Consider the following 24,574-nt stretch of genomic DNA (forward strand, 5'->3'; position numbering starts at 1 on the left):
TTGCTAGTTTGCACCATGCTTTCACTAACTCTTTTAGGTGCTTGTGTAGGCATGGTCTCACATTTATTTACATGTACATTTGTGTTTGTGTGTGTGCGTAAGTGCGTATATATATATTTATATATATATATATATATCTTTATCTTTATATATAAAAGAGAGGTTGTGTGCTGTCTGTCTCCTACGATTTAGATTCCTAACTACTCCCACATTTTGCGGTGCAGTTTAACCAAAACCGGGTATCTTATAGTCGTGATTCATATCGAGCCCTTCTGGGTATTAGCGTGCGTCTACGATTAAAAAAAAAATTTACCATCAATTTTCCCCATTTTTAATACATTTTTGGCATATATAAGGGAAGTAACTCTCTAAAAATTTATTATTAAATCTCAGAACGTAAAAAGCTACAGTAACACCCCCCCTTTGTGGTTAGCCATATTGAGATGGCTATTATACTTCACATCTCTAAAAATGTTTATATAGTTATTTCCCTTACAAAACTGAGCAATGCCGGGCGATACTGCTAGTATATATATATATATATATATATAGAACTATTGGTTGTATTTATGTATGTGTGTGCGAGTGTATATGTACACATCATCACTATTTAACGTTTGTTTTCCATGCTGACATGGGTTAGGCGGTTTGACTGAAACTTGTAAGCTGGAGAGCTGCACAAGGCTCCAGTCTGATTTGGCATGGTTTCTATAGCTGGATGCCCTGCCTAACATCAACCACTCCAAGAGTGTAAAGGGTGCTTTTTACTTGCCACCAGCACAGGTACCATTATAGAACACTGGCATCAACCATGACTACAATTTCACTTGGCTTGACAAATCTTCTCAATCACAGCATATCGCCAAAAGTCATGGTCACTTGCCATCGCCACTGTATATTCATATGTATATATCTATTTTACTCTTTTACTTGTTTCAGTCATTTGACTGCAGCCTTGCTGGAGCACCGCCTTTAGTCGAGCAAAGTACTTATTCTAGCGGTCTCTTTTGTCGAACTGCTAAGTTACGGGGGACGTAAACACACCAGCATCGGTTGTCAAACGATGTTGGTGGGACAAACACAGACACACAAACATATACACACACATACACACACACACTCATATATATATATATATATATATATACGCATGCATGCATACATACATATGACGGGTTTCTTTCAGTTTCCATCTACCAAATCCACTCACAAGACACTTGTCCAAGGTGCCATGCAGTGGGACTGAACCCAGAACCATGTAGTTGGTAAGCAAGCTACTTACCACACAACCACTCCTGCTGTGTATGTAATAAATATTGGTATATGTGCATGTGTATGTATGCATGCATGTGTGTGTATCTATGTATCATATATATATATACTCACGTGTTTGTATATATGTAGTGTATGCATATATATATTGACATTGTAGGAATTTTATAAACTTCTGAGAGATTGTGAAGTAATTCTTTTTTTGGAACAATAGATCTCAAAGCACATAAAACTATAAATAATAGCATGTAAATATTGGGTTGTATAACCCTTTTGGATAGAAAAAGTTGGAAGCTGTTTATGGGACTCAAACCCACATCTGTAGACATGAACCTTATAACAAAAGGAATCCTTCAAATTTCTCTATCCATTTTAGGTAGAAATCCATTGTTCCAAAACAGAATTATTTTCATATTCTCCCAATAGTTTCTAAAATTCTTGCTGGATAGAATAAAGATTTTAAAATTTTGACTTGTATTATTCATTTAGTTTTGATTCCTATTTTCTGTATTTGAGTTGAAATTTGAAATTCCCACATAAAGGAATTGTCATAATTGCAACACTCTCTTCCTTACTAATGAGGAAAAAAAAAATCCAGAGTGCTTAGGTTATTAGTTGAAAAATTTGAAAAAAACAGATGGTATGGTCACTTTTGGACCTCATTCATTCTTACTAATACTTACTAAACTGCTAAGTAAATTCTGATTTCCTTTTGACCTGACAGTTGACATTTCTATATTTTTAGCACACATACAATGAAGAAAGTGATTGTTTAGTTTTGATTTTGCAAAATTTCTATTTTGGAGCATAAACTAAAGATTTTTAACATGGCCACAAAGACACAGGGTAAAGGGTAAAGACCCCCTTTAGTCATGAGCGACCATGGGATTGCATCTTAAAAGTTAATCTCTGAGGCAAAAATCCAGGCAAGGTTATTTTACGGGAAACCTGCAGTTGCCCATGCATATCAGCTTTCCCTCTCCATGCCACTGATGTTACCCAAAAGAAAGGCAAGGACTGATACAGCTCGGTACCACTGACACCACAACTCATTTCTATAATTGAGTAAACTGGAGCAATGTAAAATAAAGTGTTTTGCTCAGAACACAACACACAGCCCAGTCTGGGAATCAAACTCACTACCCCTTGATTGTGAACCTGACGTTCTAACTACCGAACCATGAAGACACAGCCAGCTTTATATTTAGTGTACTCATCTGGTACAACTGTGTGTTTTGTGCCCCCAATTGATATTCTATATCAGTGGTCCCTTACTTTTTTTGTACCATAGACTGGTTTCATTCAAGACAGTTTTTCCACAGACTGGGAGATTACATGCATTAGACTGTTGGACATATGATTGTAAAATTGTGGTTTTGATTCCTGGACTAGGTGATGTATTGTGTTCTTGAGCAAAACTCTTCATTTCGCATTGCCCCAGTTCACTCAGGTGGTAAAATTGAGTATTCCTGTGACAGGCTAGTTCCTATCCAGGAGAAGAGTATATATGCCAGAAAATCCACGAAACTGGCCCTGTGGATCATTATGACCTGGAAAGGTGCTTTATCCCTAACTTTTTATATACATAATGCAAAAACACTCTGCAGACTGTGATAGGGAATTAAAAAAAAAAAAGAATTAAAAATATTTATTCTTACTGTGCAACTTAGCACCAAAGTTTTATGACCTGGTACTGATCTGTGACCCAGTGGTTGAGAATTCCCTGTTCTGTATCATCTGTATATCTGACTTGACAAAACTGATGTTTCAAAAACAATATCTGCTTTGTATTTTTTTTTGTGTTGTATTGTGAAACTTTGGCTTTTTGGGATTCAATTTTGTTTTATTGTACCGAAACATTTGTTGCAACGAAACTCATCATAATAATTTCTTATATAGTCACAAGACCTGAAATTTTGTGGGAGGGGGTAATCGATTACATCGACTCCAGTACTTCACTGGTACTTATTTTATTGACGCCCTTAAGATGAAAGGCAAAGCAGATCTCTGTGAAATTTGAACTGAGAACATAAAATCACAAGAAATTCCGCTGACCATTTCTTCTGATATGTTAATGATTCTGCTAGATGCTGCCTTAATGAATTTTATCACAATGAAACTTTTAGCATTGTTTCCAAAAAATTACTGCAGAATTTTGAAATAAACTTCACTGTACTGAAAAATTTATCATAATGGTATTTGTTAGAATGGAATTTCACTACAAAATATGTACCCTTTTACCAAGTTATAACAAAAAGTTAGTGAAATATTTAAAATGTTTACAGTTGGATAGATAGACAAATATAACAAAATAATTTGATAAAAAATGTGAATTTTGAATTATTTTCTGAGATTTTACAAAAACAACAAAAATATTTTAAAATTTTCATAGGTACAGGTGTGGCTGTGTGGTAAGAAGTTTACTTTTCAACCACATGGTTCTGAGTGGGTTCAGTTCCATTCTGTGGCACTTTGGGCAAGAGTCTTTTACTATAGCCATGAGCTGACCAAAAAGCCTTGTGAATGGATTTGGTTGATAGAAACTGAAAGATGCCCATCATGTGTGTGTCTGTGTTTGTCTCTCACACTATTTGACAACAGGTGTTGGTGTGTTTACATCCCTGTAACTTAGCACTTCAGCAAAAGAGACTGATACAATAGGTACCTGGCTTTAAAAGAATAATAAGTACTGGGGTTGATTTGTTTGACTAAAGTTCTTCAAAGTGTTGTCCCAGCATAGCTGCAGTCTAATGATTGAAATATGTAAAAGATAAAAGAAAAGATTTGTTGTAACATCCATTTTATCATGTTAGCATGAGTTAGACAGATAGTTATTTGGGGTGGGGTTTACAGCTGGATGTTATTCTTCCCTGTTTTCAAGTAAGGGTTTTTTTTTATTCCAGAAGTTTTCTAAAGCTGAGAGTGACAAGGAATGTCAGCATCACCATCAGTTCACTCAAATAGTAACAAGTGTGGAATATCAACCCTTCATGCACATTTGCACTTATACATACATCCACAACCACACACATGCACACACATACATACATGTGCACAAAATCACACATGAACATTGGGCTTCTTGCAGTTTCAGTCTACTGAATTTCCTCATAAAGTATTGGTCAGCTCAGGGCTATATTAGAAGACACTTACCCAAGGTGCTGTGCAGTGAGATTGAACATGAAACCATGTGGTTAAGAAGTGAACAATTTAAGTGCAATATATATATATATAAAGGGTAAAGACCCCCTTCGGTCATGAATGACCATGGGATTGCACCTAGAAGGTTACCCTCCTAGACACAAGTCCGGGCAAGGTTGTTTATGGAAGACCAGCAGTCGCCCATGCATACCAGCCTCCCCTCTCCATGCCACCAGTGTTATCCAAGGGAAAGACAAAGGTCGATACAGTTTGGCACCAGTGACGTCGCAACTCATTTCTACAGCTGAGTGAACTGGAGCAGCGTGAAATAAAGTGCCTTGCTCAAGAACACAACACGCAGCCCGGTCCGGGATTCGAGCTCACATATATATATATATATATATATATATATATATATATATATCTTTATTTGTGTATTAAGGTTACCATTAGTTTTGTGTTAAGAAAATATCTTAATTTTTCAAGCCAGTTACATGGTGGAATGGTGTTCTTCTCTGTTTTCATTCAAAATGGTGACGAACACCATTCCTTCATGTGATTAGCTTGAAAAATTGCTGAGATATGAAGATATTTCTTAACATAAGACCAATGGTAGCCTTAATACACAAATTAAGAAATTTTATCCACCAATGCAGTATTGGGCACTCATTCTCATTGTTTGACATTTACGTATATATAGGTATATGTATATATGTGTGTACTTGTGTGTGTATGTTTCTCATGTTTTGATTGCTTTGTGGTCCCCCACATTGTTAGCCATGTCTTGGTGAAGGCTCCAAAACAGACCAGATCTGATCAATACAAGGGTTATAGGTTACTCTTGAGTAATCAGTTAGCCATTGATTTGACTAGGCAGTGAGAACCAAGGGTGCACAACAACAGCAACATCCCCAAGCCAATGAGGAATCTGCTATATCATCACTTCTATGTAGTTACTCAACCTACTAGAAATAGCAGTCAACCCTCCCTCGAATCATGCTTTACCTTCTTAAAAAAATGAAGACCACATTGGATAATTGCAGTCCTAGAAAACCTGTTTTGAAAATAAAATGGATTAGTCATCTTCTCAGTGAGTTTTGACTCTGGGCTTAACAGTGACAACAACAACAATAATAACATCAGTAACAAAGCATTCAGCTCCATTACATTGTTCACTTCCTTCTCTTTTTTTCGTTGTGTATGCAGTGTCAACTGAAGTCTAAATGTATCTGTCTCCCTTCTACAGATGCATCATTAACAGGAAATGGCAAAGATGTCGACATAAAGATCATCATCATTGAAAACCCGGCAGCATACAAGGAGATGCTGTCCTTGGTGGAGAAGTCCCTCTCAAAGGATGCTCCTGTTGATGGAGCAACATCCTCAAAAGTGTCTGGCTCTGACAAAACACAACACTTAGCTAAGAGCAAGAAGCGTACCTGGCCATTTCTGTTGCCAAAAAAGAGCAAAAGTGCTAAAGGTGATAGAGGAGATGAAGAAGAGGAGGAAGAAGAGGGGAAAGATAAAGAAAAAGACCAGGGAGGAGAGGAAGAAGCAGGCTCAAACATGGAGGCAGTGAAGAAAGAAGAGAAGGAAGAAGCAGTGGAAAATAATAAAGGTGATAGGGACAGTAAAGAGGAAAGTGATTTCCTCCAACATGCTTCTGAAATGTGAGTGTTCTTTGACGTTTTTCACTGTGAAGTTTGGTTTGGTAGATTTTTTTTTTAACCATTTGTATTTTGGTAAATTTTCAGCAATGTGACTGAGAATACAGCAGGTGCTGATTTATCACTGGCAATTGTGATTAGTATATTGATTTCAAATTTTGGCACATGGCCAGCAATTTCGGGTGTGGAGGGTAAGTGGATTACATCAACCCCAGTGCTCAGCTGGTACTTAATTTTATCAACCTTGACAAAAAAATGAAAGGCAAAGTCGACCCTGGTGGTATTTGAACTCAGAACATGAATTCAGAAGAAATGCTGTTAAGCAGTTTGTCCAGTGTGGTCATGATTCTGTTAGCTCGCATCCTTGACTTGTGATTAATATATTACTGTTTGTCATATAGTGTCCAATTTATTACTGTAGCAAGTCATAAAACGCGGCAATATGACGTAATGGTCATTTGCCAGAACAAGCATAATTGTTGGTATCCCTTTGGTTAAAATTACTGCCCATATACGAATTCTAAATTTTCGTCAAAGAAATCTTTCACGAAATATGGTTCTTAGAATTCGGATATGAGCAGTTATAAAAAGCCTGATTTTTGGGAAATTACTCAGTAATCGTAGGATGTTACTAAACTCCACAACACTCACAATAGTGATAGTTGGATGTTACTAAACTCCATGACACTTACTCCTTGAGATATTGGCTATTTTTTATACCATATCTATAAAAATCCAACAAGACTTATTTGAATTGTTGTGAACTCTAGTAGTTAGTATTAAGGATTAGCTAGTGTGAATTTTAAGTCGTAACTCTCTACGACAAAATGATTTTACTTTCCAATTGTACTATAAATGCTGAATTTACATAAATAAACTAATGTAGTAATTATTTTCTCTTTCTTCACACTCTTCAACTTGTTAATAAAATTTATTTCTGCAATTATGAAACTGTATTTTTTTATAGCCAGTTTGGTTACTGTTTGTATAACACTTCTTTTATATGTTTCCTATTTGGGAATAGATAATAAATATATTTTACTTTTGAAGTAGGAATATATATTGATAAACACGTCACTTATAACTCACTTATAAATGTTATCATTATACATAAATCCTGACTCCAGCTACATAAACGCCATAGCGAGAAATATATACTCTGAAACGCTAACGGACATTTTATGCGTACATGTATGTTGAAGATAAATAAATTTGTGTTCTTTTAATCATGAAAGATTTCTTTGATGAAAGATTAGAATTCGTATATGGGTAGTAATTTTAACCAATGAGATACCAACAATTATGCTTGTTCGGGCAAATGACCATTATGTCATATTGCCACCTTTTATGACTTGCTACAACCTGTTTATCACTGATTATTAACTAAGTGCAGGTATGGCTATGTGGTTAGGTAATCCCTTTCAAAATCATACAGTTTCAAGTTCAATCTACCTGTGTGGCATCTTGGGCGAGTATCATCTATATAGCCTTGGATTGGCCAATCTTTGTGAGTGAATTTACTAGACAGAAACTGCATGGAAGCCACTGTATGCATACGTTCCCTCATACTTATATGTATGCTTATATATTTATACATGTATATATGTATGTGGATCTGTGTATTTGTGATTGTCTCTCAGTATCTTGTCTTTATATATTACCTCTTAACAACCAGTTTTTGTCTATGTTCACGTAACTTAGTGAGTCTAAAATAAATACTGGGGTCAGTTTGATTGACTAAAATATTAGAGGTGTTACCTTAGCATAGACACAGACTAATGACTAAAACCAGTAAAAGAGAAAAGAACAAAAGAACAGCCAGTATTATCCTTGTTAATTGACTAGTTAGTCATTGTCAAATAACTTGTTTATTTCTGATAATTAACTATTGACTAATTGCTGACTTCCAATGAACAATTTACCATATGTCAGTGACAAATTATTGGTAACCTCTTTATCACTGACAAGTTGAATATAATTTTGTCATTGCTAGAAATGAGGTGGCTGAGTGGGTAAGTTATCTATTCTTGACATTGGAAAATTACCCTGGGATGTTTTCTGCATAAAGAGCATAGTTAAATGCAGGCTAAAATTTGAACCCTTTAGCATTTAAACTGGATATATACAGCCTTTTTGTTCAAACTGGCCAAATCTGACTTCTTGTACCTATCTTACAATGGCATTCAAAAAAATAAGCAATTGCATCATTGAAATCTTGAGGTTACAAAATAATGATGGTTAATTCAGAACAATGTTAATAAATATGCATTTCATTTGACAGAGTAATCTGAGTGTTAAAGGGTTAATGTAAATCTCTAAAATTTTCTGTCAATTGGAATTGTTCAAACCTGCTGCAGATATTTTATTTTTCGTCAGAAGAACTTTATTCTATATTACCTAGCTGTCAGGGATAGTATAAGATCTGTCTTTGAATGCTTCCTGTGGTAGACTTGTGTCTTATCCAGCAGGTTATTATATCTCATTTGCTTATGCCTTTAAAATCCTTTCACACTTAGGCAGCTATCAATGTTCTTCTTTAATAATTCACTTGTGACTAATCATGAATTTATTCTGAAACATCATTAACCAGACATATTAATGCTACTATAAAAGTCATCAATTTGTCGATTGGGAATTTTATTAGTTTGATAGCATTTTCTTTACTCCTCAATTTACATTTTGTAACTTTAGCAACTAAACCCTTAGTTAAACTCATTTGACTTTTGCTGACAAACTAAGCTTTCTATAGTACCTGCCTATTGACAGAAGAAAGAACGGGGCTGTTGAGGTGTAGAAACTGTAGCCTTTTAGGCAGGGCCTTTTCATCAGAAGCCTTCCACCTGAAACAGCAAATGCAATTTCTGTAGGCACTCCTACCATTCTGGCGGTGGGATATGAACAAGCAGCACTTCAACTCATTGATTAGCTCATTATTTAAGATTGTTAATTATTATATGTTTATGACTTCAAGGTGAAAAGGGCAGTGTCCGTTATGCTTGCCATGTCTCTAATAGTTGTGAGAAGAAAGAGCAGAAAAAAAAAAGAAAGCATGACTCAAGGGTTACTGCAGTAGGAAGAAGCACATCCAGATACCCTCAAACTTGAAACTTAGCTTGAATATTAGCAACAGAGTGCACAGTACTAAATGTGCCCAATGTGGCGAATGAGGCGTATAATCCATTTGATGGCTATGAACACAGTTTACATTTTTCCTTGTTTCATTTGCAAGGCTTCAGTTGACTGATGCTTAAGTAGAAAAATGTCCATGTGTTTTGAGAACTAAACTTCTTAACCACATGAACATGCTTGTGGGTGAGCTGTGACTGCCTTATATTTTATACATATCTTTTTAAATTTATCCCCCAAATTGTGTAGATAGTTATTTGAAAGCCAAGAGATAAAGTGAAGCTGTTTTTATTTCTTATATTTCTATTACTAAGTTCTAGACATCTTGATTCATGCACGTGTGTGTGTGTGTGTGAATACCTCTTTGTTAATGTGTGCTTGTATGTAGAGTTTAATGATCATTGTATGATTTTTTTTGTTTTGTTTATGTTCCAGGGTTGAAAAAGAATTGAATGATATCCTTCAAAGTGAAAAACACCAAGAACCACAAACTGAAACTGAAAAATGGATGTACAATTATTTAGACAAAGGTATGTTTGTGTGTGTTTGTGTATGTATATATTTAGTTCTCAGTTTAGTAATTAACCCTTTCGTTACTGTATTTATTTTGAGATGCTCTGTGTTTCTTTCAATTACTTTGAATATAACAAAGAATTTAGTAAAATAACTCAGTTATCATTCAGCTAGTGTTAGGAACATAAATTGTGATTAAGGTTTGGTGGAAGATTTTAATTCAAAACTTATGAAAACAAGACATTTGTACTCAGAGCCAGAGCTGGTTTCAGCCAGGTTGGTAACGAAAGGGTTAAGGATAATAATGAAATATGTACTGGCATTTATAATAAAACAGAAGATTTTGGTTTCCAAGTGGCTTCAATGCCATGGTTCAGTTGTAGAATTCCTTCTTTTATTGCTTATGGTGTTTTTTGGGGGGCAAATTGTCAGATATAGTACTATTATTAATAATGCTAATAAATTTTTGGGAAAATAATAAACTGTTAAGACATTTAGTAAAACAAGGTTAAAACTTTTAATCGCTGTTTAGGTGGGAGACTTGAAATTTTAAATAAATATGGGGTAATATCTAGTCTTCAACTTAGCAAATATTTGTAAAGATTTAGAATGTTTATGGTGCAAGTTATTTGCTTACTACATCACCAATATTGTTCAAGTCAATGGAGGAAGTAGTAATTACACACTACATCGTCAATAGTTAAGATAGTCTTTTAAGTTTGATAAAACATTTAAGTGTTAATGCTTTGTAATTTTACTATCTTTTAAACAGTTTTGATAAATCGTAGGAAGGTTTTAGAATAATAGTTAATTACAAGTATACTTTTATTAGTTCCTATATGATAAAATTTAATTTTTCTTTAGTTACTGGTAATTTCACATTAAAGCTTGTAAGGGTAATTGATATATATTAATGAGTATGTCGTGTTTTTGTTATTAACTTTTGAATTATGAAATAATGTATTTCACTCTTAATTATTATATTATATTATTCGTTAAATTAAATTCAGTCGTGTTTTGTTTTGGAGAGAATTGAATATTAAGCTTTCACTTTTTTTATTATAGTAGTAACTATGGCAGACTGGTGGGGTTATTATTTGTATGGACTTAAAGATTGGTTGCTATTTAGTATATAATTTAGTTATTATAGGTTTACTATTAATACCAATACAGATGTACATATATTTATGTGTTTCTTTGTTGTAGTTTAATTTTAAAGTTAGTGTTTAACCCTGCCTATATTTAGATTGAATGTGGTTATTAAGCTTTCACTTTTTTATTATAGTAGTAACTATGGCAGACTGGTGGGGTTATTATTTGTATGGACTTAAAGATTGGTTGCTATTTAGTATATAATTTAGTTATTATAGGTTTACTATTAATACCAATACAGATGTACATATATTTATGTGTTTCTTTGTTGTAGTTTAATTTTAAAGTTAGTGTTTAACCCTGCCTATATTTAGATTGAATGTGGTTATTAAGCTTTCACTTTTATTATACTATTGAAGACTGTAGGGAATATTTTTTGTATGACTTAAAGGTTTGGTAGCTGTTTAGTTGCATATTTACGAGTTGGTTATAGATTTACTTATTTAATTTATTTACTAATACTGTTGTACATAGGGTAAGTGTGTTTGAAAGTTGTGGTTTCTTTGGTATGTTTGTTCCTAAACAATACTTATTTTAGTGCTGTTGACACTGCCTGATTGAATGGTAGGTTACTCTGTACTTATGTAGAGTACAGATTTGTAATTCTTATAAAAGAATCTTGTTGTCAGTGACTTCAAACTTTTGGCTACCTAACCCATCGCTGGACTGCCTATATATATATATATATATATATATATATATATGTAATCTTCATATATACCTATGTATGTGTTTGTATCTATCATCTTATCTATCTGCTTTTCTGTCTGTCTGTCTATTTCTCTATCCATCCATCCATTCACCCTCTTGAAAGTAAAGACTTCACTGTTACTACAGTGAAGTCTTTACTTAATATATATTTAATATTTATGTGTGTTTTTATCTGTTATATCATCTCAGATTTATAACAATCGAGAAATGAAGGTATTGGAATGTTTATAGCATTTTTAATAGCTCTTATTTTAATTAATATTCTCATCATATTTCTCAAAATAAAAAAAAATATTTGTTGTATTGTTTAAATTTGTGATTTAAATAAATATAGTTAATGTGGTATAGTTATTATTTTTAAGAAATGCTATGCAATTTTTATTGTAGTAAGTTTATTGATATTACATTTATGTGTAAGTTTAAATGAATTATTATGGTAATTAGTTTTAATGAAAATATTGAGGGATAAGATTTTTATATTTTGGTGAGATTATTTAGTTAATATTGGGTGGGTGTAAGTTGAGTTATAAGATTTTCTTACAAATATTGATTATTATAATGGTAAAGTATAATTGTAATTCTTTAATAAAATAAATTGTTTTGATTTGAAAAAAAATTATGTATAATGTTAAAATGAGCATTGAGATATGAATATGTAATTAAATACACTTTATCAATATTAATAATGGCTGCAGGCCATTATTAATATGGGATTCAAATTTTGGCACAAGGCCAGCAAGTTTAGAGGAGGGGGTAAATTGATTAGATTTCTCCAATTCTTAACTGGTGTATTGACTCTCAAAAGGACGAAAGGTTAAGTTGACCGTGGCAGCATTTGAACTTAGGACGTAAAAAACGGTCAAAATGCTGCTAAGCATTTTGCCCAGTGTGCTCACAGTGCTACCAGCTCGCTGTCTTCAATCATTATTAATATTGATATTAAAACCAAGGTGATGAACTGGCAGAATCATTAGCACACTGAGCAGAATGCGTGGAGGTATTTCGTCTGTTTCCCTTTCTCCTGAAACTGCTGGTCTTGTGCCAAAATTTGAAATCAATATTAAGATACAAACCAGTGTCATTTGTAAATATTGGTCATTGCTTCAAACCAGTTTCTTTTCAACCCCCACACTTTGATTAATGCTGCAGTGGTTAGATTGTTAGGCTCTCAGTCATGAGATTATGAGGGCTATGTTTTGTTCTTGAGCAAGATGAGTTGCGATATCACTGGTGCCAAGCTGTATTGGCCTTTGCCTTTTCCTTGGATAACATTGGTGGTGCGGAGAGCAAAGGCTGTTATGCATGGGTGACTGCTGGTCTTCCATAAACAACCTTGCCCAGATTTATGTCTCAGGGGGTAACTTTCTAGGTACAATCCCATATTCGTTCATGACCGAAGGGGGTCTTTACCCTTTTACCCTCTCTATTGTATATAATTTATATTGTGTGTATGTATGTATAATTTTTATTTATGTTGATGGTAGAGCTGTGCATGTGTTTTGTATGTGATGGAAAATGTATGTGAACATATTTGTTGGGTGTTTGCTGTTTTAAATGTTTAAACTTTGAATTTCAAACTTCATTGAGCATATATGTCTATATGTATGTATGTATGTATGTTTGTGTGTATGCATGCATATATGCATATGTGTGTGTGTAAGTGTTTGAGTGTGTATATATCAATTATCTTTGTCATCGTCATCATTTTGCATCTGTTTTCCATGATAATGGGGTTGGACACTGTGACAGGATCTAATGCATCGGAGGACCATGTCTTGCTTCAGTGACACAATTTTAGCTTGCTATCTCTACCTGGTTGCTCTTCCTTACACATTCACTTTACAGATTATACTGTGTCAACTTTTTGTGGCACCAGCATTAGTGAGGTTGTCTTACCTTCAGCAACACTAATGAGTCCTCTTTAATTATGTGCTGTCTCTGCTTGATTTGCCAACTACTTTACAAACTGTAGTGAGTGTGCTTTTGCATGCCACCAGCACTAGTGAAGTTGCCTTGTAACTTGTAAGGTGGAAGAGCTTTTGTGACTGAAAGAAAGAATTGGAATGAGTAATGACTTTTGGTGGGGAGTTGAGGGAAGTTACAGTATGATGGGAGGAATGGATTTTTTGCTGTAAAAAGGTGATAGGGCAGAGAGTAACAAAAGTGACAATGTATTGGACAAATTATAAAAGGTACAGGTGAGAGGGAAAAGAGAACTGTTTGGGGGATAATGAGAAAGAAAGAAGACCAGAGTAGTAGGAATGATGGGCTTGAGTAGGAGGAACCTAATGCTATTGCAAGTTATATATTCTGTCATCATTATTTTACAGCTGGTTTCATGCTGGGATAGATTGATGTTTTGTCAGAATCTAAAACTATTCATGTTGAAATTACAGCCTTCTTGGACAAGTTTTAGGGATTATGTCTTGCTTAGACATTGTAGTTTTTGGTATGGATTCTACAGCTGGATGTCCTTCTTAACATCAACCACTTTACAGCATGTACTGGGTATATTTTTCATGGCACCGGCATCCTTGAAGTCACCTTGTAACTCAAGGAATTAAAGAAGTCCACACAACTGAGAGTAAAAATCGAAGAGGGAGTGAGAAGTTAAAATGTGACAGGAGGGATGCGGTTGTGGAGAGACTAAGGGAGAAAAAGCTTTATGGAAGGAAGTAATATGAGGGAAGGGAAAAGTAAGAAGGAAAGTGTGGTGTCAGATACCTTGAGAGAGAGAGAGTGTCAGAGAGTGATAAGGACAATGGAATGGGTTGAGTAAGAGGCTAGATGGAGTGGGAGGAGTTGTAGTGAGGGAGATAAAGATGTTAGTGATGATGATGATGATGAGGTGCTAGGGCATTTTCTCAAATTAGCGTATTCAGAAAGATTTACACTGGGTAGATCTTATAGAATTTTCACAGGCCCCCTTTCTAACAAACAGAGCACAGCTATTTTTCTGATACTAGAAGCGCACTGTCATTTTATTTACTAAAACTTTTGTTCCAGTTAAGTTTACTTTAAAGTCCTTCAATTCTAGATTTTACTTCTGTGTCTGGAATTTTCGTTTCAATTCTTCTGCAAGTTATGCTATAAGAGCTAAGTCATCAGCATGCAAGAATTTCCAGGAGTAGAGTAGCTGGTCTTATATTACTCTGCTATGGTTTGAAGAACTGTAACGAGCAGGAGTTGAAGGGACAAGGCTGGGAATTGAGCCCCAATGGACCACTGCCTGTGCACTAATTTCATTATTGAACTCCTTGCTGATTTTCGCATTGCTAGTTGCTCCTTCTGCACATATCTTGTTTGATGCTCACAAGCCATTCAGCTACTCCTAGTTTCCTTAGCAACCATCAGATCACAGTACAAGGGATTCTGTTAAAGGCCTTCTCCAAATTGAGGAACGCTTGGTATAGGGGTTTACACCTAGCTTTGTACATATGTTTGTGTGTGTAGTTGTAGTTGATGCTGTCTTTTCTTTTTAGTCAAGTGGTTTGTGGTTGTTGTTTGTTTTCATGTCTAATTTGATCAATTCATGTGTATCACGCCTGCAGATCCAGCAGGCCAGATCTTACTTATCCTGGTTCCCATGGCATTTAAACAGCTTGGGAGTACAAGACTCCTCCTCTGAACAAGATACCAGTCAGTTGAAAGTGTTAGTAACCCAAAGCCCCTCCCCACCCCACAAGCTGTTGCTGGGGCTAATTTTCAACTGATTGGACTGAAGCAGCATGAAACAGCCTGTTGCATATATTGTGTGTGTGTGTGTGTGCTTCTGTTTGTTTTTCGTCATTTGACTATTAATATTGTTTTTTTATTTTATCTTTTATGTCCCCATAACAAGAGACCCCATAGAATGAGTAGCAGGCTTATGAAATAAGTACTGGGGTTGATTTGGTTGACTAAACCCTTAAAGGCAGTGCCCCAGCCCAATAAATGAAATAATTGAAAGACTCCATATGTGCGTGTGTGTGTGTGTGTGTGTGTGTGTATATATATATATATATATATATAATATATATATATATATATATACATGCATACATATATATATATACACACACACACACTTGTACACGTATGCAGGCACAAACAGACACAGATGCATATATGCACACACACACACAGACAGTGGTATTTATCATGTGTATGTACATACATATGCATTAACTTGGGGAGAAAAAACGTGTTAAGAAAATTGCTTCAGCGAAATGTTTATTTTTAGTCTAACTAAAGAAATATTGTAAAAATTATCATTCCTGTCAGCTGCTAATAATCACATCAACTGCTTACAGCAATCACTGTAAGTAGTGTTGTCTAGAAGTCTGGCTTTTCTTCCTCCTTTGTCTCTCTATTCTCTTCCTTGTTGTTTCCTCTATAAAATTTGTGTTACTACTTCTATGATATCTAACTTGCTTTCTCTCTTGCTGTCTGTTTCCTCCTCTTCTCCTCTCCACATCGTGTTTTGCTGCCATCAAACTATAGTTTTATTGTTTGTGAAAAGAAGGTTGAGTTCTTCCACCCACTCTTTACCCTGACCTTCACCTACTATTCTGGCAGTCATACCTTATTGATGTCAAACCAGCTACTGCCCTCCCCATCCTACAATGAGTGATGCCAACCATGCCCAGCAGCTCTGTAACTTATTTTCCTTACTGTTTCTTCACCATGGCTGTTGAATTCATTTACATCATTGTCATCATCTTCATCATCATCATCATTGTCTATGGCATCTTAATAGCTCCTTAGTACCACACTCAAAACCAGTGTCCTTTCACTTCTGTCTCACTGAATTCCTTCTTGTACTATCATCATCATCATTTAATATCCACCTTCCATGCTGGCATGAGTTGGATGGTTTTGACAGGAGCTGGCAACCCAGAAGGCTGTATCAAGTTCCACTGTCTGCTTTGGCATGGTTTCTATGGTTGAACACTCTTCCTAATGCCAACTACTTTACATAGTGTACTGGGTGTTTTTAAGTAGCACCAGCACCAGTGGGGTCACCAAATAACTTGCATGACACGACCCTGCAATTGATGTGGGAGTAGTATTGAGGGAGGTACCTTTGTGCCAGGTGAAAACTATTTTTCCTTCTCCACAAATGTCTGCTAAAAGATGAATAGAGTAGTGATGCATAATAAAATTGCTCTTAATTATGTCAGTCGGCTTGTTGGCAACAATGAAGTTTAAATTTTTGCTCTGACTTTTAAGGTGTTATATTAGTGACTACCAGTGCCATCTCATTTACTAGAAAGCTGCTCATTCTTTTTGTCTCCATTGTTTAATATTTCCACTGACTCTAATACATTCATCAGCTTCCTCAACAGTTCTCTCTACTGACACCATCCTCCTCTCTACCTTGGTTTGCTGTAAATCTACAGACTCCTGTCTCAGCTTTTCTTTCTCACATCCCTCCCCAATGTACTAAATTTGCCATCACTTTCTCATAATTTCTCCATCTCTGTTGCCTCTGTAGTAAAGTCTTTGATTCCAGTGTCAATCTGAAGCAAGTGCATCTCTTTTTACATTGGAACCTTCAGCTTGTAGATACTACTGCCAGTTGTAGGTAGTGTCTGCCTACTACATAGCAGGATGCTGCACAGCTGCCATGACTGGTTTTAAACCCCTTGCTTTTCACCCTGTGACCTTTTTACTTAGCACACTTCAACTTCTGCTCTCTTGCAATCTGATCTTGTAATTACTCCAATCTTTTCTGAGTCACTACTCTGCCTTTCAGAAGGGACAAAAATTCATGTTACATTATGATCAGAAGTTCCCTTGTCTCTAACTCTATTCAATCTGGAGCCTATATTTGCTCCTGCTCCTGATCTTCTTTTATCTCCTAAACCAAATTTCTATTAAGGTTTATAGTTATTGTGATTGACTTCTTCAGCTGTACTTCCTCTAATTTACTGCTTAGCATGCAAGCTCTGCAGTATGCTATATATAGGCCTGTAACAAATTGTTATCCTAGTTTCCATAAAACAGCCAATCACTGTTTGGCTGCTCGTTTATGGGAACATCTTGATGTCTGTAACAACATCCAGGAAATCTTCAAGCCCTTAGCCCTCTACTTTAACTCAAGAGTTCCCATGAGTAACCAGTGTGAACTTTTCTGTTATGGCCTTCAGAACTGTAATAAATGGGATGAGATTGAAAACCCATAGACTCTTTCCTGCACACTTAATTTGTCATTGAGTTTATTAGTAACTTCTACTTTGCTGACAGCACCTCTGTACTTGGCTTCCATGACTTTTACAAGCCAATCTTTCACTCCCAGTTGTTTTGGCAGCCACTACCCAAGGGGCATGGTATTCCTTTTCAAAGGAAACTGATGCTAAGAATATTGATTTTTTCTTGGTTTAGGACTTCTCTTGTAATTGTCTCATTAAGAAGAGAATATTGATATTGATGATTCTTTTACCTAGTACAAACTCTAACTATATTTCATCCAATCTAGTCCTCTCCATGATTAGCTTTGCCACAACAAAGTGTCTCTTCCAGTATTTGGTCCATCAATATAATGTTTCTGTAGATAGTTCTTTCTAAAGCACTGCATTTGCCTTTCTAGCAGTTCACAATGCTATACCGACAACATTATTATAATAATATTCAGATGTAATATTATTCAAAACTACTTAAAACAAGCATCCATATATATAACAACATCAAGAGTGAAGTGAAAAATGTAGCAAAAATCCTGACACTTGACAGTAGACTATCTTAGCTACATTCCAAGCATACACAAGAATTAAAAACCATAAAAATAATTGTATCTAGTTCTAAATATAGGTTAATCCACCCAGCTAAATCTGAGACAGGTTTTGTCAGTAAGAATATTTTAAATAACTGGAACTATAACATTAAGTCAGTTATCAATCTGCAACAATGGAACTGTTGAGTTTGACTTATTATCTCTAATTCCTGTCTATTTTAATGCACTCAGAACTATAACATAGATGATAATGATATAGATTATAATGATATATATATATATATATATATATATAATGCATGTTTGGAAAATCCTATTCGTTGATGAAGACAATTCTTCCTGGTTAAAAAATTATCTGATTTAATAGATTCTTTTGATGTAAGAATGGGATTGTATGATAGTGTGAAGATTTGCAGGATTTTACATTTTGGATGTACTTATTAAAAAATTTACAATAGTTTTTGGTCTTTGCAGAAATGATGGATTGACTCTATAAAAAATCACAAATGGACATATTAGACAAATAAAGGAAGGATATTATCCACAATTTAATACTTTTAGTCTAAGAATGACTATAGCCACTAATTTAACTATAGAAAATTTTCTTAGTGTTACCTTACATTTAACTACTAAGATATTTATATCAAATCTTCAGAAAAGCCTTTAAAAAAAAACTCAATTAACCCTCTACTCCATAGATCATATCACCCATTATCTCATCAATAAGATCAATAGAAGGGTTTTCAGTTTGCCTTTCAATAAATAAATTTTCCTAGCTTATAGATTTCAGGATAGAATTACTATATCTGAAATATAATTGTGAATAAAATGTGATACCTTGTTTTGTATCCATCTCAGTCCCTCTATATCTTTAATCTCTCAACTGGCACAAATCCACACCCCAGTGCTTTTCACCCCAGTTGATGGGTCTTTGCTTTAATTTTTTTGTCTTGCAAGGTTTTTGGTGGCTCTCTCAATGCTGGTGTCATAGAAAAAGCATCAGCACTGGTGCTGGTACCACATAAAATGCATTGGTGCCATATAAAATGTACTGGTATCACAAAATGCACCCATGCTGGTGCCATGTAAAAAGCACCCAAAACTATGTAAAGTGATTGGTGTTAGGAAGGACATTCAGCTGTAGAAACCATGCCAAGATAATTGTGCTTGGTATGGCTTCTGGCCTTTCCAGCTCCTGTCAAACTATCCTGCCCATGACTGCATAGTAAACAGATGTTAAATGATTATGATGATGATGATCATATCAGTAATATATTTGACCCTCTTATTTTTGTTTTACACATGTGTACAATGTTAACACCCAATTTTGACTTTGATGTTTTGTATTAAATTTCCTGCATTTTATGGGAGTTAATTCCTCAAATTTTCCTCACTCAATTTCTCACCTGCTCCCTCAAAAAGAATATGTGCCATAATCATATAGTTTACACTCTTCTTTTCACAAGTTTTATATCTTTCCACTCAATTATATATTTAATATTGCAAACACTTTTCTAATCTTAATAGGTAAACACTTCCCACCAATCATAATTATCTAAAATTTTTTAACAGGCAAAATCTTAAGTTAAGCTTAAGTGATCCCTCAAATATGGAAAACATAACATCACATATACCCATCAATAAAACCAGGCCACTTGCTTGTTTGAAAACACCAGTATTTGTTATATAGGTTAACTCTATAAACTTTGACATTGAACATGATACATAGGCATGACTGAAGAAAATTCAAAGAAAAGATTCTACAAACATACATCCTCTTTTAGACATCAAAATAGTGACAAAACTGACTACAACTGACTAAAGAAAAAGAGAAATTTGCAACAACAGCATTCAATGGAAAATTATTGAAATATCTAAACTCTACAAAAGTTTTGATCTTTGTACAGTAGACAAAGGAATCCTCAAAAACCTGCATATCTATGAGTTCTATTTGAACATAGATGCTGGCATGGCTGTGTGGTTAGAAGCTTGCTTCCTAACTACATAGTTCCAGGTCCAGTCCCACTGTACAGCACCTTGGATAAGTGTCTTGTACTATAGCCTCAAGCTGACCAAAGTCTTGTGAGTGGATTTGGTAGATGGAATCTGAAAGAAGCCCATCGTATATATGAATGTGTGCACGTGAGTGTCTTTGCGTCTGTGTTTGTGCCCCATCACTGTTTGACAACAGGTATTGGTGTGTTTATGTTCCCATAATTTGGTGGTTCGGCAAAAGCGACTAATAGAATGAGCACTAGGCTTAAAAGAATTAAGTCCTGGAGTTGATTTGTTTGACTAAAATAACTCTTCAAGGCAGTGCCCCAGCATGGCCACAGTCAAAATGACCGAAACAAGTAAGAGATAAAACACCTGTTCAAAGTTATTTAGGAAATGCAGTCACTTTGGAAAAACCTCAGTTTTGTGACTTGATTGTGCCACCTTCACTTAAGTAACTGTGCACAAATGCATGTAGTTATGCTCACTTATGAATGCTTATACTTCCCTTTGTTGTTTTCCATTTTCTGAATTTCCCTTTTCATTGTTCTTTCTTTCTCTCTATCCTCTTTTTTCCCCATTGTTGATATGTTCATGCATGCTCCTGTTAATATACCACTCTTAACCCTTTGAGCCCGTAACACTGGTTTACTGGTAGATGTCTTATTTTTCTCTATACTGTAGCACCGGTGGAGTGCCAGGTATATGGTAAAATAAGCTTCAGGAGGTCAGGGCTCAAAGGGTTAAGTCTCTATTCTAATTCCAGTCTAATTTTTTCTTTCTGATAGTAATATTTTCATTTTTGTAACATTAACATTTGAAATGTATTACACTCTTAAGGGGGAAATAACTCATTTCTACTACCTATGAGCTGTGCACTGTAGCAGAAATGAAAACTATTTTTGCAAAGTATATTTTAAATGGCCGAATAAACGAAGGCTTGGTCTAATAAATTGTCTTTATGGCAAGAAACTCTTAATAACTGCAATGGATTATATGTAGTTACTATTACTTTTTATATATTGCACAATTTTTTTTTTGATATATTATTTATCACACTTGATATGATTAAACACACACATACATACACATTTATCAAATCAAGCTATATTAACATGGTAAAACAGTGATTAAAACAATAGTGATAATAACAATAATACATATATACATATATATATATGTATTGTCTTTGCCAGAGATGAAGAAAATCGAAAATATGATTAAAGACTATTCAAAATATGTAAAAAATGTTGGTGAACAATTTTCCATGGAATCTGATGCTAAAGAGGATTCAGAAAGTCATTCCTCAGAAACAGATAACCTGCATAAAGACCCTTTAACTGACACAAGTAAGGAATGCATTTGTCTTTACTAATCATTATTTTTGATAACACTTTGTAATTCTACTTAACTAATTATCAGTTTCACTAATCTTTAATTTACTGCTTTTCGTTGTTTTCCAGGGTCTCTTTTTATTAATGTTTATCAGATTAACCCTTTAACATTCAAACCAGCCATTCCAACCCTATTTTATGTTCAAACTGGCCAGATCCAGCCTCTCTCACCTACTCTGCAATGTCATTCTAAAAATAAGCAATCATATCTTTGAAATCTCAAAGCTATGAGATAATACAGAATTAGTTTTATAAAATGTGAATATTTAAGTATTTTATTTGACAAAGTAATCTGAATGCTAAAGGGTGAATGCAGTCTCTTGTCAGCTTTCACTTTACTAATCTTCTAGGCAATGAATTCTTAATACACTAATCTACTGACAGATCAGTCTATACTTACTGAATGTATAAGAGCTGCATGAATAGTTTATTTTCTAAATGTCAATTGCAGTATTTCTCTAATGAATCTCCATTAAACTTCTCTAAATCATATGGATCTAAGCAAACTTGGTGGATTGCAATGCTATGATTAACACCTTTCCACCTTGAACCAAAATCTAAAATAAAAAAACCCCAAAAAACAAAAAAAACAAAATCTGTTTTTTAATATGCATTGCGTTTTAGTCAAATTCAACTGGTTAAAATTTATGCTCATAATGCTCACTGGATCAATGTAGAACTTCTGAAAATTTTGACCATTTACTTAAGCTTATTGTGTTTCTTTTTTTTCTTTTTTATGCCTTGGGCTGGACAGGTTCATAATGTGGCATAATGTCACCCCTCACAATTTTGTCATTTCATTTGTGAGGGACAGCATCCTGGGATCTGATTTTTATTACGTTTTCCAATGCCTTCTTTGATTTTTCTGTTGCTTTATGTCCTTTCCGCTGTAATTATATGTTTTTTGTTTGTTATAGATAAACTTCTCGTTTCATGTTATTGCTTCCTTATGTAAACACATGGTTTGCCCCTGGCAGGAAATAACTCAAGGGTTCTCATGAGTAGCCAGTGTGAACTCTTATAACTTACAGAACTGTAATAAACAGGATGAGATTGAAAACCAAACTCTGATTGATCCTTTCCTGCACACTAATTTTGTCATTGAGTTCATTAATAACTCCTATTCTTCTGACAGCATCTCTGTACTTTTCGAAGATCCTGTATATAGAGAAAAGTTATTATTTTTTCCAATTTTTCTTGTTATATCAGTCAAGTTTTACTTTGCTTGCTTCTAAGTATTTGTGTGCCATAGCTGTAGCTTTGGAATAATTTTCTGTTTGCATCAGCTCTAATCTTCACTATGTGTGTGGGAAAATGTATATATTATCTATATTAACTTTGGAGTACAATTAGTAGTTTCTTGGTTTTTCTAATGTCTTCAATTCACAAATCTTTCAGTTAATTAAGTTAAAACTGTAGGTTACGATATGGATGTCTAGACTATTTATACCCATTATATTATTTCTAGAACTGAGTTCAGTTATTAATATCGTGTTTGGCACTTCTGGATTTTATCACTTTCATCTTCTCTTGTGGGTTGTTCTGATCTAATTTTCTGATTTCAGTGATTTGATTGAATATACTACTTTTGGTTTTCACCTGTTATTCGTTTCAGTTGACTTTAAACCTTTGAACTTTCTAAAGAAAGTATCTGTATCATATTGGATTTGTTTTAATTGTTCTTCATCTCCCAGTTTGTGGGCCTTGTACCTATGTTAGAAATCATTATTGGAAATCATTAGCATGCTGGACAAAATGCTCAGTGCCATTTCTTCCTGCTTTACATTCTGAGTTCAAATTCTGCCAAAGTTGTACATTACCTTTCATCCTTTCTGGGTCGAGAAAATAGGTACCAGTTGAGCACTGGTATCGATGTAAGTGACTAACCACCCCCTCTCCACAAATTGTGCTTACAGTAGAAAGAATCATTAGCTGTTTTACATAACTTTTGATTTGTTTGTGCCACATTCATAAAATACCATCTGTTTATTCTTCTCCTAGATCTTGATTTATTTCTAATTAGACCATGCAGTTTTTTGGGTTTTTTAAAAAATAATTCTAGAATATAAGAAAAATGAAACTTTGCTGGTGAAAGGTGATGCTTTAACCATTTCTGTTGACTGTTTCTGCTCTATACATAGACAGATACATTCTTCATTGATGCAGTGTGTATCAATAAAAAAAAAAAATTACTTTCTTTTTCTTTCATTGTTTTCAAATTTTGAACCTTATTCAGGCTCTGCAAATGATGCACCCTCACCATCCTCAGATCCTGATGGGGTAACACCAGCTGCTAGTGATGAAGAGCAAACAGACAAACTATCTGACAGTGCAACAGATAAAGGTGAGTAATGGATTAACTTACTAATGATAGATAATCTTGTAGAATAACTGTTGGGTGGTCATTGTTGTTGCTTAATCTCAGCTCAACTTTGATTGAGCAAGCTTGTGATTAAAAGCATTATAGTTACGACCAGCCTACCTTTTTGGGTATACATTATTCAATTTGTCCTTCCTTGTCTCAAGTTTTGGTGTTGATTTCATGATGATGATTTGGGGGCTATTTCTTGCAGGATGTGTGACCATATAGAGGCTTCCTTCATTGTTACTCTTTTGGATGGTAAACTTGGGTTTAATCTTTTACTCATTTTATCACCTAACTTTGGTTACCTTTAACAGAATTTTAAAAGATTGTAAGCATAGCTGTGTGACTAGGAACATCAACAAGCAAGTCTGAAAGCTTATCTATGCTGTGAAAATGTGATTCCTGAGATGAATACTAAAGGTATTCTATACAGATGGTGTGAAAAATCATTGAAGTCTTTAGATGGACAGAAATCATCTGAAAATTTCTGAACAGTATAAGGAAGTAACAGGTTATGCTCATT

General features: G+C 34.6%; 1 protein-coding gene across 2 annotated transcripts in view; it reads left to right on the top strand.

The window, feature by feature from the left end:
• LOC115209717 (protein OS-9) overlaps window positions 1–24,574 on the top strand; it is an 82,846-nt gene that overhangs the window by 42,576 nt on the left and 15,696 nt on the right. Inside the window, exons 8-11 of one of the 2 annotated variants that reach the window (XM_029778211.2) lie at window positions 5,660–6,083; window positions 9,642–9,736; window positions 21,489–21,641; window positions 23,923–24,030. In XM_029778211.2, coding sequence (XP_029634071.1) covers window positions 5,660–6,083; window positions 9,642–9,736; window positions 21,489–21,641; window positions 23,923–24,030 — 780 coding nt within the window. The remainder of the gene's footprint in view (window positions 1–5,659; window positions 6,084–9,641; window positions 9,737–21,488; window positions 21,642–23,922; window positions 24,031–24,574) is intronic. The other variant, XM_029778212.2, reaches the window with a different exon arrangement.

Source organism: Octopus sinensis, linkage group LG3 (assembly GCF_006345805.1).
Source record: "Octopus sinensis linkage group LG3, ASM634580v1, whole genome shotgun sequence".
Taxonomy (NCBI): Eukaryota; Metazoa; Mollusca; class Cephalopoda; order Octopoda; family Octopodidae; genus Octopus; species Octopus sinensis.